Source organism: Schistocerca nitens, chromosome 4, assembly GCF_023898315.1.
Source record: "Schistocerca nitens isolate TAMUIC-IGC-003100 chromosome 4, iqSchNite1.1, whole genome shotgun sequence".
NCBI classification, from domain to species: domain Eukaryota; kingdom Metazoa; phylum Arthropoda; class Insecta; order Orthoptera; family Acrididae; genus Schistocerca; species Schistocerca nitens.
Genome location: NC_064617.1, coordinates 692854144 through 692870927, shown reverse-complemented (window position 1 = coordinate 692870927; position 16784 = coordinate 692854144). Strand labels below are relative to the sequence as shown.

At 38.8% G+C, this 16784-nt stretch overlaps 1 protein-coding gene across 1 annotated transcript; it reads left to right on the top strand.

Moving 5' to 3' along the window:
- Window positions 1–995: 995 nt before the first annotated feature.
- On the top strand, window positions 996–8971 carry LOC126251934 (uncharacterized). The gene is made up of 2 exons (XM_049952688.1): window positions 996–1098; window positions 7567–8971. Exon 2 carries the CDS (start codon window positions 7762–7764, stop codon window positions 8515–8517), a length of 756 nt encoding a protein of 251 aa, XP_049808645.1. The 5' UTR covers window positions 996–1098; window positions 7567–7761; the 3' UTR covers window positions 8518–8971.
- Window positions 8972–16784: the final 7813 nt, after the last annotated feature.

The following is a 16784-nucleotide window of genomic DNA, read 5'->3' as shown; positions in this document are numbered from 1 at the left end:
TTTGGAGGAACAACTAGTAGTATTCTTAAAGCAGCCATTTGGTTCTATTCGAAAACATGTTAGCAAAGCCAGGCCTTAATTAATTCCAAAGTAATTGACAGTTTTGTCAAAAGTATTGTTAGTGTAACTATAAATGATAATTTCATGATTTAGACAAACAATTTGGCTTAACCCTTGTAGTAGAAGAAACTGTTAAAAAGAACCAATTTTTTGATGTATTCAGTGAATTTAATGAGTTAAGTTTTAATTGTAACTTCTGTAAATTTAACTTCGAACAATGTTTAGTTTCAGTACCTATTATTGTGAGGATACATAAGGGCCCGATTTTTGCTCACGAGTCAGTCAGTCCATGTCCGAGTTTCACTCGAGGAACCTGTATTGATTAGATCAACAACAATGCACCCGTGAAATAAGTGTAACACAATTAGGCTGTGTGTTAAGACAATGACAGTGTCTGTTCCATACGTACCTTGTTATTCTTCAAGAACTGTGTGGTTAGGTTTTTACTGCTCATAGATGCTGAATAGTAAACTATTGTAGCAGCATGTGGATGTTCGCCTGCGAACTATTAATAAGGCTTATCCAAAGTTAAACAATATTGCATTGGCCATATTAAATGTGTATATGGGGGTTGTGAACACTGAAAGTAAACAACTGTGAAACACAAATGTGCACCTGTTGGCTACATCATTTAAAGTAGTCCGTGTTCGACTTTCACCCCCGTTTTTCAGCCAGTATAGCAACGCAGCATGTTGACACTGAGGACAACAAACAAAATAAATAAAGTGGGCGAAATGTCATACAATGTGCCATAATATCGCCTCCCTGTTTTGCAGATATGCTGTGTTCACACCCAGCACACAGGGGAAAAAAGAGCGCACAGAAGAAAAGTCATAAACATCTACTAAAGAGAAACAGAAAATTCCTTTTGAAAACCTTGGATAATGTTCATCTGTTTGAAGAGCAAGGTATAACATGTTGCTTTAAGCCAAAGCAATCTGCTACACCTCAAAGTCCCCAGAGACAGATGATGATGTGACAATCCTATGGTTCAGAAAAACTAAATCAACGTTAACTGTTTTTCAACTCACATCTTCAGTAAGTCATAGCAACAGTATCTTCCATCTGAAACAAAATGATAGACTTCATAGCACCTTGCTTTACAGTCAAATAGTTTCTTAAGTTTTAAACAATATTTGAACATCTTGGCTTTCTTTCAAATCCTTGTGTGTACATTCAATCTATTATGTGTACATGTGCTTATATCAGTCCATGGATTTAACGTACAAATCCAGTAACAACAATCCTATTTTCACACTACTGTTCTTTATACCATATGATTCTTTATTAAGTTTATTATCAGGAATGTGTGTGCTATGCACACACAAGATTGGCCACCAAGTACATTCCAGGTTCAATTACTGACTTCACCGCTGCTGGCTACTCATGAAACAGTTAAGCAATTCTTCAGTAGAGTAAATGATTGCTGTTACCCTTCTTGTTTAAAGTTACTAGCCCACATAATATATGAAAAGGAGTAATTATGCTTAAAGTAAAGCCCATCCCATATGAACATTTACAAACCCACCCATGTAATTCAATACTATTATCAAAACTGTGTAAAATTCCCGATTACTAGCAATTAATCTATCTTCCAGTGAGCTACTAAGCCAGATTACATGTATTTCATCACAAGGAAATTTATTCATTAATTTGTTCCTTTCTTTGACACATTATAGATCTAACTACTATTTGTGATTATGCTACGGTCACAAGTGAATGGTTCTTACTTCCATGACATAATTTACAAAACCGTGAATCTTTCTATTGAGGAGTTACAGGCATAAAGCAATTCACAATCATCTGTCGTTCCTTACCCGATACTCAAGTTCCCTGCTTCTTATATAGACAGTGAAGCTCAGGCATGCACGTGCTTATTCATTTGTTTAGCCAAATGCACTATCCTGTGACATTAAAGTGACAACCTATAAAAAGCGGGAATAACCACCTTTTGCAACACGAACCTCTGCAAGACGTGCAGGAAGAGTGTCAGTGAGGTACTGACAGGGACGTGGAACTCCAGCGTCATGGCCAGCTGCGCTAGGTTTCTCAGTTCAGGATCAATGGTGCAACAGTCCGACCATGGTGGTCTCACAGATTCTGGATTGGGTTTAAATCCAGGGAATTTGGTGGTCAGGGGAGTGCTCATCGAACCACGAACACGGTCCCCAACAATAGATAAATACTTTGGTTGGTCCATTGTGCCTTTCAGAATGACGAGATTACCCAGAGAATGCCACGAAAACATTCCTCAGACCAAAACGCTCTCTGAAGATTGTTGCAAGGTGTTCGCTTTCAGACGTTCCTTGCTGTACACACCAACAGCCATCTGTCTGATGGAGCATAAAACATGATTCGTTTGAAAAGGCAACCTGTCCCGACTCAGTGAGTGTCCAGTTGTGATACTAGTGTGCAAATTCCTAACTTTGTCACTGATGAACAGCAGTCAGCAGGGTTGCATGAGCAGGTGCCCACTGTGGCAGTCCATATGCAGCAACGGTCATTGGAGAGACACTGTTGGTAGCCTCTTGCTTTATCTGGGCAATCAGCTGCTCGACAGCTGTACATCTATTCACCTGTACATATCTCCTCAGCCATCACTCACCCCTGTCATCTGTGGCGCATGGTGCACCAAAGTTGCCTTGGTGCTGATTTTGGATTGTGCCATTTTAACCATGGTGGTGTGGGAACAGTTTACAAACTTAGCTGTTTGGGAAATGTTTCCACCCTTGGCCTAAAAACCAAATATCTTGCTCTTTTGGATGTCAGATAAATTGCAATAACAACTGCACTGTTTTCCGCTTCCCCCAATATGTGTTATAATACCATCCACTGTTAGGGCTGCTACCTGCCATCTGTGAGTGATTATCTCACATTGATGTGGATGGTAGAAGGTGGTCACATTAATGCGGCTGGATCGCATACTGTGTAACTTAAGGAGCTGCCCTATCCAGATAAATTCTTCTGCCTTACTATCGTGGAGTAAGTCTTTGAATACCAACAGCGTCATACCATTGTGAGACTGTCAAAGACACTGCTTACTGCAGAAAAATACTTCCAGCACGATCCTAAATTGTTATGGCAATATTGTGCCCTTATCTCCTTTTACTACCATTAGGGTATAGGTCTTTCCTCAACAGAGTCCACCAAGCCAGTTCATATCAAGGTGCATTGTACCATACATCATGGAGTATTTTTCTACCTTCGACCACTTTTCTAGTCTCACAGCAGCTTATTCCCCTTTATAGCAAGAACTTACTGGACTGCCTAGCTGTGGCTCAAATGCTTTCCCCTTCCGTGGGTGCGTGTTAGAAACTTATACTCATGCACTATCGTTGTACTGTGGTAACAAGCATAACTAGAATTTAGTTCATCACTTACTTCCCAAGATGGACGTCTACATCCCACTCCCCTAGTGAATGTGACAGTGCTAACATGTAGCTCTGGTAACCATAGCTGCATAGGTATTGTTTAATATACTGTTATCATTTTATCTTATAATAGGGGTTTACTATTATGTATGTCTTTTACTTTCCTCACATCTTGTTTTTAATGGTAGATTGTGTTTTAGAAGGGTTCATGTTACATGGAAATGATTCTCAGTATTCACTAGTTTTCTATCCCCATTTCCTCTGCTCAGTGAATTTGCAAAAGATCATGTTATTATTGTACAGTGGTCAGTCTGTGTAGTTGTCTCTGAATACATATTATCTGATGCCCTCTGTTCTTTCAAATTTTTCTTGAAAGTCATCCCAAGAACTAAATTCCTCAGCGTGTATTATTCCCCCCTTCAGCTGCAATACCCTCTAAATAACTGAGCACAAAATGTACCTTTATCAAATCCTCCTACCATTTAGGGAGCAACCTAGAGGATACCCTTACGTATTAAGTGGGATGCAGCTCTCCATGGTTGGTAACTTTGGAAATCGTTTGGATAAATTTGACACATTTCCTATTTTTAATTATTCAAGCAAGTCTGCTGACAATCCATTGCCAACACTAGCTTTCTTTCTGTTTAATTTCTTTTTTGTCTTTTTGAGTTCCTCCCAATTTTTCTGAAATTCCCTACACACTTTCCAAATCTTCTGCAGAATGGAGTGTATGGACAGTCAGATCTACCTTTTCATCAGTTATCTCACACACTCTCCCCTTCAAGTTAGCCATCACTTTAAATTTCCATTTGTTAACCACACTCAATTGTATATCATCATTAACCTCTCAAAATTATTTATCAACTTCATTTCTCACATCACATTGCTTAGTTTTTTCTGACCACAACTCCTCAGCTGTTGTTTGTAAGTTATAAACCATATTATGCATTTCCTCTTTCCCATGTCTAGATTCCTTTATATGTTTTTCTAAACTCAAATTCATTGCAGATATTTATGTTCTAAGATATGCCATTTCCATATCAACCATAGAAGATAGTTCTGTTCTAAGATCTACCATGTTTGTATTTAACCCTTCAATTGCCCCATAGAATTTCACAGTCATCTCTGTAAACACACTTTCATACCTCTTCCACAGCTTGTGACATACTTCAGGTGACTATAGGCATACACCAAACAAAAACAAATTTACTGTTAAACCTTCGCTGTGGTCAATTGTCTCAGCATTTGTTGACATTACACGGCACCAAACTAACAAACTTTGTAAGACAATTGCACTCCTGATTATCTCACCAATACACCACAACACTGCAATGACACACACACACACACACACACACACACACACACACACACATTTGAGTCAAACACAGCTCACCAAAGGTTTGTGAGAACTCGCCGCCAAAGAGGTGCTAGTGCAACACAATGGGTTAACTGCTACTCTGCTGTTGTTGTCGCTTAGTGAACAGCTGACCAGACCATAATCAGTCACCAAACATTGACGCATAATCACAGATCTCCCGAACTGTAGACTTAATATGCCCTTCTGATTCTCGGATATTGATACCAACTCTTCAACCATTTGACTCCTTGATGCAAATTTTCCATTTCAACTGCTGTGCTAGTAATATAACCCAAATTTTCCTAAGAGAATGATATCCATTTAATTTTGTCTTCTTCTTCTTCTTCTCCTCATCTTCTCAGTCAAATTGCATTACTCATTGACCCAGACACATCTGTTCATGCTGTCGTAGTCACCAGATATGGAATGTATCAAGCAATTGTAATGTTTTATTTGAGTATATATTTTACAGTTGGTATAGATTATAAATTTTACATTCTTGAACTTGGAAGCAGTTGCAGAAGTACCGAGGCCCACATATCGTGGCTTCACTCTCTTTTTCCTCTGTTGTGATGCCTGTGTCAGCCCGCAAATTTACTTAAAAGAGCAACTGCTACTGAATGATTTTGGACTCTTCTTCTTTGCAATGCATGTATTTAATTCCCATTACAACGGATACATTGCATTTTTACAGTTGTGTACAAAATAGTTTACAGTTGCTTACAAATCCAAGTTATTTAACATTAGCCTTTTACAACACCTGTTGTACATCAGGGCTGTCAGCTGATTTTTCTTCCTAGAGACATAAACAGCAAAGTCTCCCACTCGGTATTCCATAGGCCTGAGCAAACCTCCTAGGTGGGATGTAAGTGGCATTGAATAATCACTCATTGCAGCAAGTGCTGCAACACACATTAATAACGCCACCCCATTTGGCAGATATGCTGCACTCCAGCTCAGGATACATGTACAAAGAAAACAAAAATTCTGTACGTGGAAGGCAGGTCACAAATGTCTAGTAAAATGAAATAGAGAATTCTTTGTAAAAACTGTGGACATCATGTTCAGATTGAAAGAGCAAGGTATAACGCATCGCTTTAAGCCAAATCTATTTGTTACACATTTTGATATGTCCTTGAGCATTTTTCCCCCTTTTGTGAGATATGAGCTGAAACAGTTTAGAGGGATACTCTGATGCTATACAACTGCAGTTTATCTAGGAGAATTTTGTAGTCTAAGATGTCAAATGTGCCTTTGACAATAGGAAGAACCCAACTGTGTGTTCCCCCCCCCCCCCCCCCCCCCCCCCTGGAGCATCTAGGGTGGAGTGTATGTACTCATATATAGCAATTGTTGTGGATTTATTTTTCCAGAAGCCATACTGAGCTTCAGAGAATTTGGTTCCTTTCCAGAAAATTAGTTAACATTTGATAAATTAATCTGTCCGGAAGTTTACCAAATATAGGTATCAATGATGTGGATCTGTACTTTTCCATATTATTTTTTTAACCTTTCTTAAAGACTGGAATGACTTTGCCACTTTCATACAATCAGGAAACATATCTGTCATCAGTGATGAACTGTACACATTAGAGGGGGGGGGGGGGGCAGCTGTATTATTTATCTAGTTCTTAACTATAAAATTAAAAATTTCATCAATTACAGGTGATAATATATTTTTAAGGCTCTTTGTGCTTAATATAATTGAATCGGTGAGTGCAGAAACCACTTCAGTCACAAAAATGTGAAAAATCGTTTTCGATGAAAAGATGTTTAGAAAGGCAAAATGCGTGTTCAGTGCAAGAACCACGTCAGTCTGTTGAGTAGATCTGTAGATACAGGGTGTCTTTTTCGAATGCTGAGTGCAGAAATAACATGAGTCAGTGACTGACGTGGTTTCTGCTCCCACCGCTAGATCCCATGATCAGTCTTGCCCCTTTTACTGAGCATGCGCCATGTTTTTACCAGCCTAAACAGCTGCTCTTATCAAAGTCTTTATTTTGTTGAATGTTTTCAACGTGTTCCAAGTTTGTGCTTAACGTTTCCTGTTCTGTTTTCAATATGTCTGTGAGTACCACAAGCAGTGAAAGTGATCATCAAACAGCTCCTAAGATGAGGAGGATAAATGAAGAAAACCATCAAAGAACCTCTAAAGTCCGTGGGGTTGAACACATCAACTGGAAAGGGCATCTCATCCCGTCTAGAACAAGAGGTGCTGCTTGTAACTGTAAATTACAATGCTTTACTAAGTTTAGTGATGATGAAAAACTGAATTTGTTGGCAATCAAAAGACAAGCAACATACTTTCTTACAACAACTGATTGAAAAACATGCCATTAAACTTCGTAGGCCTCATTCTGAACAGCCTACTGAAGTAGCAGCCAGTTTCGAATATTTCTTACTATACAGAAGAGAATGGAAAAGGGCATGTAAGAAAGCATTTATTTCATTATATGGCTTTATTAAGGGTAGGGTTCGAAGGCTTACTCATCTCCTAATAAGAGAGTAAATCACCTCAAGATGAATGAGGTAAAACTCTCCAGAAGAACATGACTTCTGCCGAAGTTTGTTCTAAAGTACATGGGCATATTTCATCATTCCCCACCAAGACTACCCACTATGGCACCAAAGATATCAGTGATCTTGATGCCCGCCTCGCTGTACAAAAAAATGCATTCCTTGTTTAAAGAAAAGTACCCTCATTTGAGTGCAAAATATGAGTTTTATCTTACATATTTTCATGACAACTTTTCATTATGATTCGGATGTCTGCAGGTAGGTACCTACATAAAATGTGAAGAACTTGATGTAAAAATCAAGAGCTCCTCTCTTGGTGATGCAGCTAAAAAGGCTGCTCTTGCTAAACTTACTATCCACAAAAGACAAGACAAGAAATTTTACAATAAACTTCAAAGTGTCACCAAGTTATGTGTGGAATGTGAAGACACAGTCGCACTTTCATTTGATTTTATGCAAAATCTCCCCCTTCCCATGATCCCAGTTCAGTACATATTTTACTTGAGAAAACTCTGGGTGAACTGTTTTGGGATAAAAACTATGAAATCCGAAATATTCCTGTACCACAAAGGAGTAGCCCACAAAGGATCCAATGAGATAGGCAGCATGCTATTGAAAAACATTGAAACTAATATTCCATCAAATGTTAAAAATCTGTATTTCTTTTCCGATGGCACCTGCGGACAGAATTGGAATCACACCATGATAAGATTCTGCCTTGCTCTTGCAGACACAGGACATTTTGAACAAATTTTTCATTACTTTCTGGTTCAAGGACATTCATATCTTCCAAACTATCAAGATTTTGGTACGAATAAGAGGATGATATGTAAAAATGATCGGATATATACACCTGATGAATATGAAGAGTTGTGTGCTCAGTCCAGTAACAGCTTTCACGTCACCAAGCTACTCAGCACTGACGTAAAAGATGTTGATGGTTGGTCGAAGGAATATCACACAAAAAACCCATTAGCCAGAGAAGTGCCAAATGAAGCAAATTTCAAGTTTGCTCCCACTCGATATTCAGAGTTGTGCTATAACTCTAAAGAAAAAGGGGTAATTGCAGCATACACTTCCATTGATGGATTACAAAAGCACAGCTGTCAGCTGCTGGAACCTGCTTCCTGGAACATAGATATTGATTTTCCTTCAAGTATTGCAGCCTACCCATCGAGGAAAGTTCCAATCAACATCAAGAAAATGTAAGACGATAATTCATATTCCTGAAAACTTCAAAGTTTTTTATGATGTACTATTTACCTAGCCAACCACTGCACATGACAATGATGCTGTGGTCAAGAATGATCTATTTTAAGAGTGTTTTACTTTGTTATATTCCTGTTATCTGATAACTTTGCAGTACTGCAGCTTCGGTTTTGATATAATACGATAAAATATTAACTTTAAATGAATGATTACCTTTTTCCAAGTTTTCAGCTGTCTGTAAAAACCAGTTGAGTGCAGAAACAGCATAAGTCCAGATCAAATTTTGTATTTTTCTGAGCCTAATTTATGTCGAAATTAGGAAATTTTTGCACGACAGCACATAAATGCATGTTCTGACAGAGGGAAGAAAAGTTAAAATATTTCATAATTTGGACGAGTTATGACATTTTTTCCTCTCTCCTTAAAAATTTGCAATTTGTGACAGAAGTGGTTTCTGCACTCACTAATTCAGTTTCATCAGCAGTACTTTTCCAGAAGAATATAGAGTCTGCTGAAGGTTTTATTTTGTTTTGTTTACTAGATGTGGGTTTGTTGATACAGTAGTCTCTTTACAATACTGTCATAATTGTTAAATATATTTGCAACTTTTTGTGAATTATACTCTGTTCATCATAAGAATAAACCTGATGTAAACATTACACTATGTATTCTTCCACATTTGCTGAAACCTCACTGGATTTTGTTTCACAAGGAGCAGAAGCTGAGCTGTCTCGGGTACAGTCAAGTACAATAACGAGGATACATTTTATGCTGTCCGTTATGTGTACATCAATTCCGCAATGGTATGGGTCAACAGCTTTACCAGTGCATTTAACTAGGATAGCACTGGCCAGGCAAGTGATCCAGTTAACATGCAGTGATGTAAACAGTTGCAGTAAAGACATAAAAAGAAACGAGCAGAGAAACAATATAGCTTTGAATGTCATTTAATTTTTAAACGGAAGAAAATGGTTTATGGCAAAACTCAGGCGATACGCTTCTTACATGACCGGAGAGAGAACATGACATGCTCTTGATCTTAGCTAACATTTATTGTAAATAAAAACAAGAGTGATGAAAATTATTGACATTAACAAGGGTGATTTTTCTGCATGAGCTACGTGTGGTGTAAAAGTGCACTGCTGATTTGCTATGTAGTTAAATATTGAAGCCACTGAAGGTGTTACAGTCAGTCGTTTGGTAATCTCTGAACTCCTTCCATATCAGACTCCAAGGAATACATTACATTTCAGTACTGCTACATTGATAATGAGGCGATCAGCAATAGAAACCCAAGCCACCAAACAATCCACATTTCCACCTCCTCTTTTATGATGTGCTGTTCTGCACTTCACAGTCATTTGGCAGAGATGTGTCACAAAGCTTCATGCATCAGTTCCAGTATGTTTGGCAGCTTAAATGTCTTGTTATTTCTCATGATTAATTCCTTAGTTGGGCTCCAGATCAATTCTGTTGGGTTCAGATTGCTGTGTTACGGTAAGAACTGTAAAAATGCAGCATTTGTACAGTGTGCTTGACACTGTGAAAATTGTTTCCCATATTTCTATGATGCTTATCACTCTGGTTCATGTGAAACCACATCTCTCCTACAAAACAATGGGCATATTCAAATAAAGAGTACTGTCAAGTGGGGTGATTTTGGACACTGGGACGAATTCAGACAGTATGACTTGTTTGCTCTTCACCACTGCATAGAAACAAAGAGTTACTTATTTTAATGTATGTGCGCCAGTTATTTTAAGTGCAGGATTGCATTTATTGCTTTCCACAACTTTTATTTTGTGTCAATTGTTTCCTTAGGTGAATAATTGACGAACAGTCTCAGTGTTAAAAATCCATGCATTATCGTAAAGTGGAAACTTTCTATTGTTGCACCGAGTGGGAAGTTATTGTAAACGTAATTGTCGACGCGCTTAGTAGCTAACAGCATTGAGACAATTGCTGTACAAGTTTGTCAAGTTTCTCATGCAAGGTTATAAAATAACGACGGTTTCTGTAAAACTGTGTACTGTGTAGGGTGATTTTGGACAATGCCAAGAACGTGTAAGAGCAGGAGAGGTGCTACAGTACGGTGTAATTATGACCCGGAACTTTTAGATAAAGCTGTTCGTGAAGCAGACACTGTCTAAGATTTTAGCAAATTCCAAGGAAAACATAAAGGGTGGATTTCGTGCCACGGGCCTAATCCCTTTTGATCCAGATCATGTCTTATGAAAATTGCCCGATAATAAGGAGAGCCAGCAAAGCAACACGGACACATGGTCTTCCACGTTTGAAGAAATGCTAAAATAAATTCGTTATCCTCCAAATAAGCTTGGTAGCTCCCGCCGCTGCTGCAAACTAGATGTTCAATCTGGAAAATCAATCACTGGCCGAGATTTTCAAGGAAACGAAAACATTGCTGAAACAAGTGACAGTGCTTCTAGCAGTAGTGAAAGTAACGACACATCATCCAATGAAGTTTTACTGCTGAAAAAAGAAGCTTTTCCTGTTGCAGAGTACAAATATAAACATGGAAACAAGGAGCAAACAAGGCAGTATGTTGGAGTGGCCAGAAATGTTGGTGCTACGGAAGTAAGTGTGAAATTCTTGCACCCACACGAGAACAGTAAAAACATATTTGTGTTTCCTAATGTCCCCAATGAAGACACAATAAAAAAATTGCAAATTTCGAGATTACTTCCCGCACCAGTTGAGAAGAGAGGAATATTCATTTTTCGAGAAGAATTGCTTTAGACTTGAAGACAATAGTTTATTTTAAGTGTTTGCAACTTAATTTAGAATAATGAGTGAGAAAAATTATTTTGATCTTTTAGTTAAATTACTTTGTTTGTTTCTGTCTGTTTCCGATATTTCAGTTAATAACTGTAAAAATTATTTAAATTCTTGCAAAATAAAAACTTATCTGTAATATATAAAATTCATTATATCATTCCATATCACTTATTCGTACAAAAGGGCTACCTTAAAATGTGTAAAATGTCACCAGAATCAAATAAAAAGCATGTAGAATTAAAAAAAAGGCAGTAACTGTCCAAATTCGCCCTCTATATACTGTAACTTAGGACAGAGATTTAAAAAACACGTGTCCGAAATCACCCCAATCCATGGGGTGACTTCGGACACTTTATTTAACTGCCTCAGATAAATATACCTACACATACACTTTCTGGTTCTGGGATATTTTATTCGTTACACATATACCCTACCACTTCCATAACAATCAATTTAATCTAACAATATATACGGAAGTTACAATCAAAATAATGACCAAACCGTCTGAAATCACCCCGTTTGACAGTATTTGATTTTTCATTATTCTCCAAAAAATTCAATTGTGTAATGTTTCCTTTACTTACATAATCTTTTATAAAATATCAATAATTAAGAATGTACATTTACAATGACAATCAGAATTTTGTGTGCAATACATAATTAGAAACTAGAAGACGAATGTTCTTGAAAAATGACGGTTAAATATCAGTTAATTAATGTATATTTGATGAATTTCTCATTTAAGTGATTGGTGGGATTGTTATTTAAGTATTTCAACATCTCTCTCTTCCTTCTGCAGGATTTATTTATGTTGGTTGTTATCCAAGACTTCCTTTTGGGTTCTTTTAATTTAATATGTGTCAGTTTGAGAGGAAAAGCAATATTGAAGTGCGCGTATGCTAGAGAATTGAAACTTCTGTTATTTTCACTGCTGTAATTTCTTACTTTAGTTGTGTATTTTTTGCTGCAGACAGGAGGACATTTGTAGAGGAGCTTGACATTGTGGTCACTATAGTCTCTATCCACAGACACTGTGGTCAGGAGGAGATAGTTAATCTGGTCCAGAGTTGTATTGGAATGATTTTTGCACCTTGTGGAGAAGGTTACTGTAGCTTTGTGAGATTCAGTGGAGATTCTCTCACATGCCTTGTAGACTGGATATCGACATTAAAGTTGCCATAGAAAATTAGTATTTTTTTGATTTAGAGAAGTTGGTTTTAGGAGTACTTCAAGATTTTTGAGGAAGACATATACATTACATTGCCTGTTGGGAAATGGTAAAAGTATGCAAGGCACCACCTTTCTGACTTTTACTGCAATAGGCAGATTCTAAAGTATAGCCAGGTATGCTAACTGAGGGAATTTGGTATGACTTCAGCCATTGATTTGTAACGCATATGACATTTGCGTATTTCAACTGTGTTGACAATAAGAGTTCAATGTCTGCAAACTGGTTTGTTATTGACTGCACATTTTGATGGTATACAGAAAAATTGTTTCTTTTACTTTATTGGTGGAGGTTGCATACTGTATTATTGCCAATGGTAACTTGGTGATTGATTGTTTGTTGTGACTCCATCATATCTCTTTCTTATGAGGTGTGACAGCCCACATGCAGATACCAATGGCTCTTTATTATTACCTTTCCTGGGATAGAAGCACATTCTATCCATTCATTCAAGCAGAACTTTCAGGATGTAAAATGAGTCAATATGCATATTAAAAGTAAGAGAATTATATGTAGAGTGCCTCAAAAAACGCCAATAGTGCTTAGTATGTTGTGCTTGAAGGCAAACTGATCAGATTTCGAGAAGGAACCCACATCCGGAAACGCACAGCTTGGGCACTGGAGACTGTCAAAGTCTGAGAGTGAATGGTTGTCTCAGTTTGTTCTGATTCATTTTGGAAGATATGCAACACTTTAGCCACCTGTGTACTGTGGATTGACAATCTGAGCCTAATAACATTTCTGCACATATGCTGCATTCCTCCACACTTCCTGTGTGGGCTTCTTACTTTGGACCTTGTGTTGTCTGCCAAAGCAGTAATGTCATTGACAGCAGTGCAACATGTACCAGTACATAGCTGTGTAGCAAAGCAGACTGCGTTGGGAGAGCTGCTGCAAGATTGTATCCTGAATGCTTTCCAAACAGATATACGCCCACATCATTCCATATTCGTGGCCTTCAAGAGATGCCTCAGAGAAGCTGGAAAGTTGCAAATAGGTATTTTCTGTTTGAGATGTGTTCACCGTACAATAAAGTAGAAGTACTTTGTTCTTGGTAATTGTGAATGCTAACCCCAGTCTACCGTTTTTCCTCTGGTAAGTGCTGAAATGTGATGTGGGTCGTCCATGCTCCACTTGATCACTACAGATGGAGGAAGATATGCTGACAACATTTCAAGAGGATCCAGCCACCAGCACTCAGCAGTTGGCATAGGCTCTGTACATGGGTGTAAATGCCATGTGGCATGTTGTCCCTGAACACTGGCTCCATCCATACGATCTGCAAGAAGTCCAGGCATTACGGGAGGGTACAGTTTGTGCAGTGGTACTTACAACACTGCATACTCCAGCCACAATTCCTGAGCTTGGTGCTGTTCAAGGATAAATACACGTTTACTGGAGCTGGCGTATTAAACGTCCACAACATGCGTGTTTGGGTGGATGAAAATCTGCATTGCAGTTGATTTAAAATCACCAAAACAGGATGGATATTACCATGTGGACTAGAATAATTGGTGACCATATCTACTGCCAAACAGACAAATAGGGCCTATCTACCTCACATGTTTTGCCTACCCTATTGGATATAGTGCAACTAAACGTTCAGACGGGAATATTGAGCTCATGGAGACAAGTCGTTAATTCTATAATAATTGTCAATTAACTTAATATTATACTTTAACAAAGTTAATAAGAGCCTATTTCATCCTATCGAAGTTTCTATTGTTTCAATGTATTTCTTGAGGGGGAGGGGGTGGAAGAACATATCCTAAGGGCCAGTTTCCACTTACTTTACACATAGGTTTTCATACGAATTAAAGACGTTTGCATAAGTATGAAGTGAAGAATTTAGGTTGTTTCCATTACACATATATTTGGTAGTCCCATATATATTCGGGAAATTAAAGGTTTTAATTTCTATCTTTTGTTTCTTTTCAAAATGCGTGAAGTCCATATCACGCATACACGCAATTGTAGGCCTAATTTTTCGATACACAAGTTATGAGTTTTAACGTATCTTAAGTGCTTTATGCTTCTATATTAATAGTATACACATATATTAGTGTTCCACATAACTTCAGCTGCTGTGATCTATAGTTAATAGAATATTACTGTTAGGGTCCAGATAAATTTTGTAAAAAGATTGTAAACAACCATGAGTCAGAAGTGTCTGAGCTGTCATAGGAAAGTTAGTTCTGGGGTTCTATGCAGCTGTTATGACAGATGGTTACATTGGGGGGTGGGGGATGTAGTGGCATGGGAATTGGGGAAGTAAATGGATCTCTTCCATGGTATTACAAAGCATGTTCAAGGGTAGTAAAATAGCTGAACAGGAAGGGAAGATTAGAGCCCTTAAGGAGAAATGGTTAGTGTTAGGGACAAACTGATGAGAGGATTAAGAGGGGAGAAAGGTGAAGACAGGTGGGAAATCGTAGCCAGGGACAGGGGTCAAAGAAAGAGAACAGTATCTGACAGTTTCATCATTGGCACGAACAATAAATTTGCCATGCTACTTCAGTTAACTAAGAAAGGAGCTCAGGTAGATGTAAGTGTAGTTAAAGTTAATACTCAACAGATCCTCACCAGGAAACCAACTGTTTCAACAAAAAAGGGTAGAAAGTAGGAGGAAAATTCTGTTGTTAGGTAGTAGGCATGGAAGCGGTGCGGGCCGGCCGGAGTGGCCGAGTGGTTCTAGGCGCTTCAGTCTGGAACCACGCGACCGTTACAGTCACAGGTTCGAATCCTGCCTCAGGCATGGATGTGTGAGATGTCCTTAGGTTAGTTAGGTTTAAGTAGTTCTAAGTTCTAGGGGACTGATGACCTCAGATGTTAAGTCCCATAGTGCTCAGAACCATTTGAACCATTTTTGAAGCGGTGCAGACCAGATCTTACAAGAAAAATTAGATGACAGTTACCGTATTTGCTCGAATCTAAGCCGCACTCGAATCTAAGCCGCACCTGAAAAATGAGACTCTAAATCAAGGAAAGGTAGAAAGTAGGAGGAAAATTCTGTTGTTAGGTAGTAGGCATGGAAGCGGTGCGGGCCGGCCGGAGTGGCCGAGTGGTTCTAGGCGCTTCAGTCTGGAACCACGCGACCGCTACAGTCACAGGTTCGAATCCTGCGTCAGGCATGGATGTGTGAGATGTCCTTAGGTTAGTTAGGTTTAAGTAGTTCTAAGTTCTAGAGACTGATGACCTCAGATGTTAAGTCCCATAGTGCTCAGAACCATTTGAACCATTTTTGAAGCGGTGCGGACCAGATCTTACAAGAAAAATTAGATGACAGTTACCGTATTTGCTCGAATCTAAGCCGCACCGGAAAAATGAGACTCGAAATCAAGAAAAAAAAATTTTCCCGAATCTAAGCTGCACCTGAAATTTGACACTCGAAATTCAAGGGGAGAGAAAAGTTTTAGGCCGCACCTCCAAATTGAAACAAAGTTGGTCCATTGTAATAAGAGACAAAATTTAGGTCGAATGAATGACGATAGAGCCAAAGTAGTTTGGTTCAAGTTGTAAGCTTAGCAGTTAAGCTTTATCAGGTAGACATTGCTATGCGTCAGGCGCTCCGTCCGTATTTATACGGGTACCCTTCCTTTTTCACATGCTTCGTCTGGTTTGAATTGACTGCTTATTTTTCTTTGATATGATAAGTGCCGTTCTCTTTGTTATAGGTGTTTACGTCACTCTAAGCTGAAAATGCATTACTGTACTGTGTCATGCATTGTTTGTCGCATTCTGATAATGTGTGTTTATGACCTGTCGCCGCTCGCAGCATGGCTTATTGGCTTGCTTTCGTGCATGTTACCTACATCTACATCTACATTTATACTCCGCAAGCCACCCAACGGTGTGTGGCGGAGGGCACTTTACGTGCCACTGTCATTACCTCCCTTTCCTGTTCCAGTCGCGTATGGTTCGCCGGAAGAACGACTGTCTGAAAGCCTCCGTGCGCGCCCTAATCTCTCTAATTTTACATTCGTGATCTCCTCGGGAGGTATAAGTAGGGGGAAGCAATATATTCGATACCCCATCCAGAAACGCACCCTCTCGAAACCTGGCGAGCAAGCTACACCGCGATGCAGAGCGCCTCTCTTGCAGAGTCTGCCACTTGAGTTTATTAAACATCTCCGTAACGCTATCACGGTTACCAAATAACCCTGTGACGAAACGCGCCGCTCTTCTTTGGATCTTCTCTATCTCCTCCGTCAACCCGATCTGGTACGGATCCCACACTGACGAG

What these genes read in the sequence shown, in the direction of transcription:
- LOC126251934 (XM_049952688.1), top strand. Translation starts at nt 7,762, where the DNA reads ATGCAAAATCTCCCCCTTCCCATGATCCCAGTTCAGTACATATTTTAC.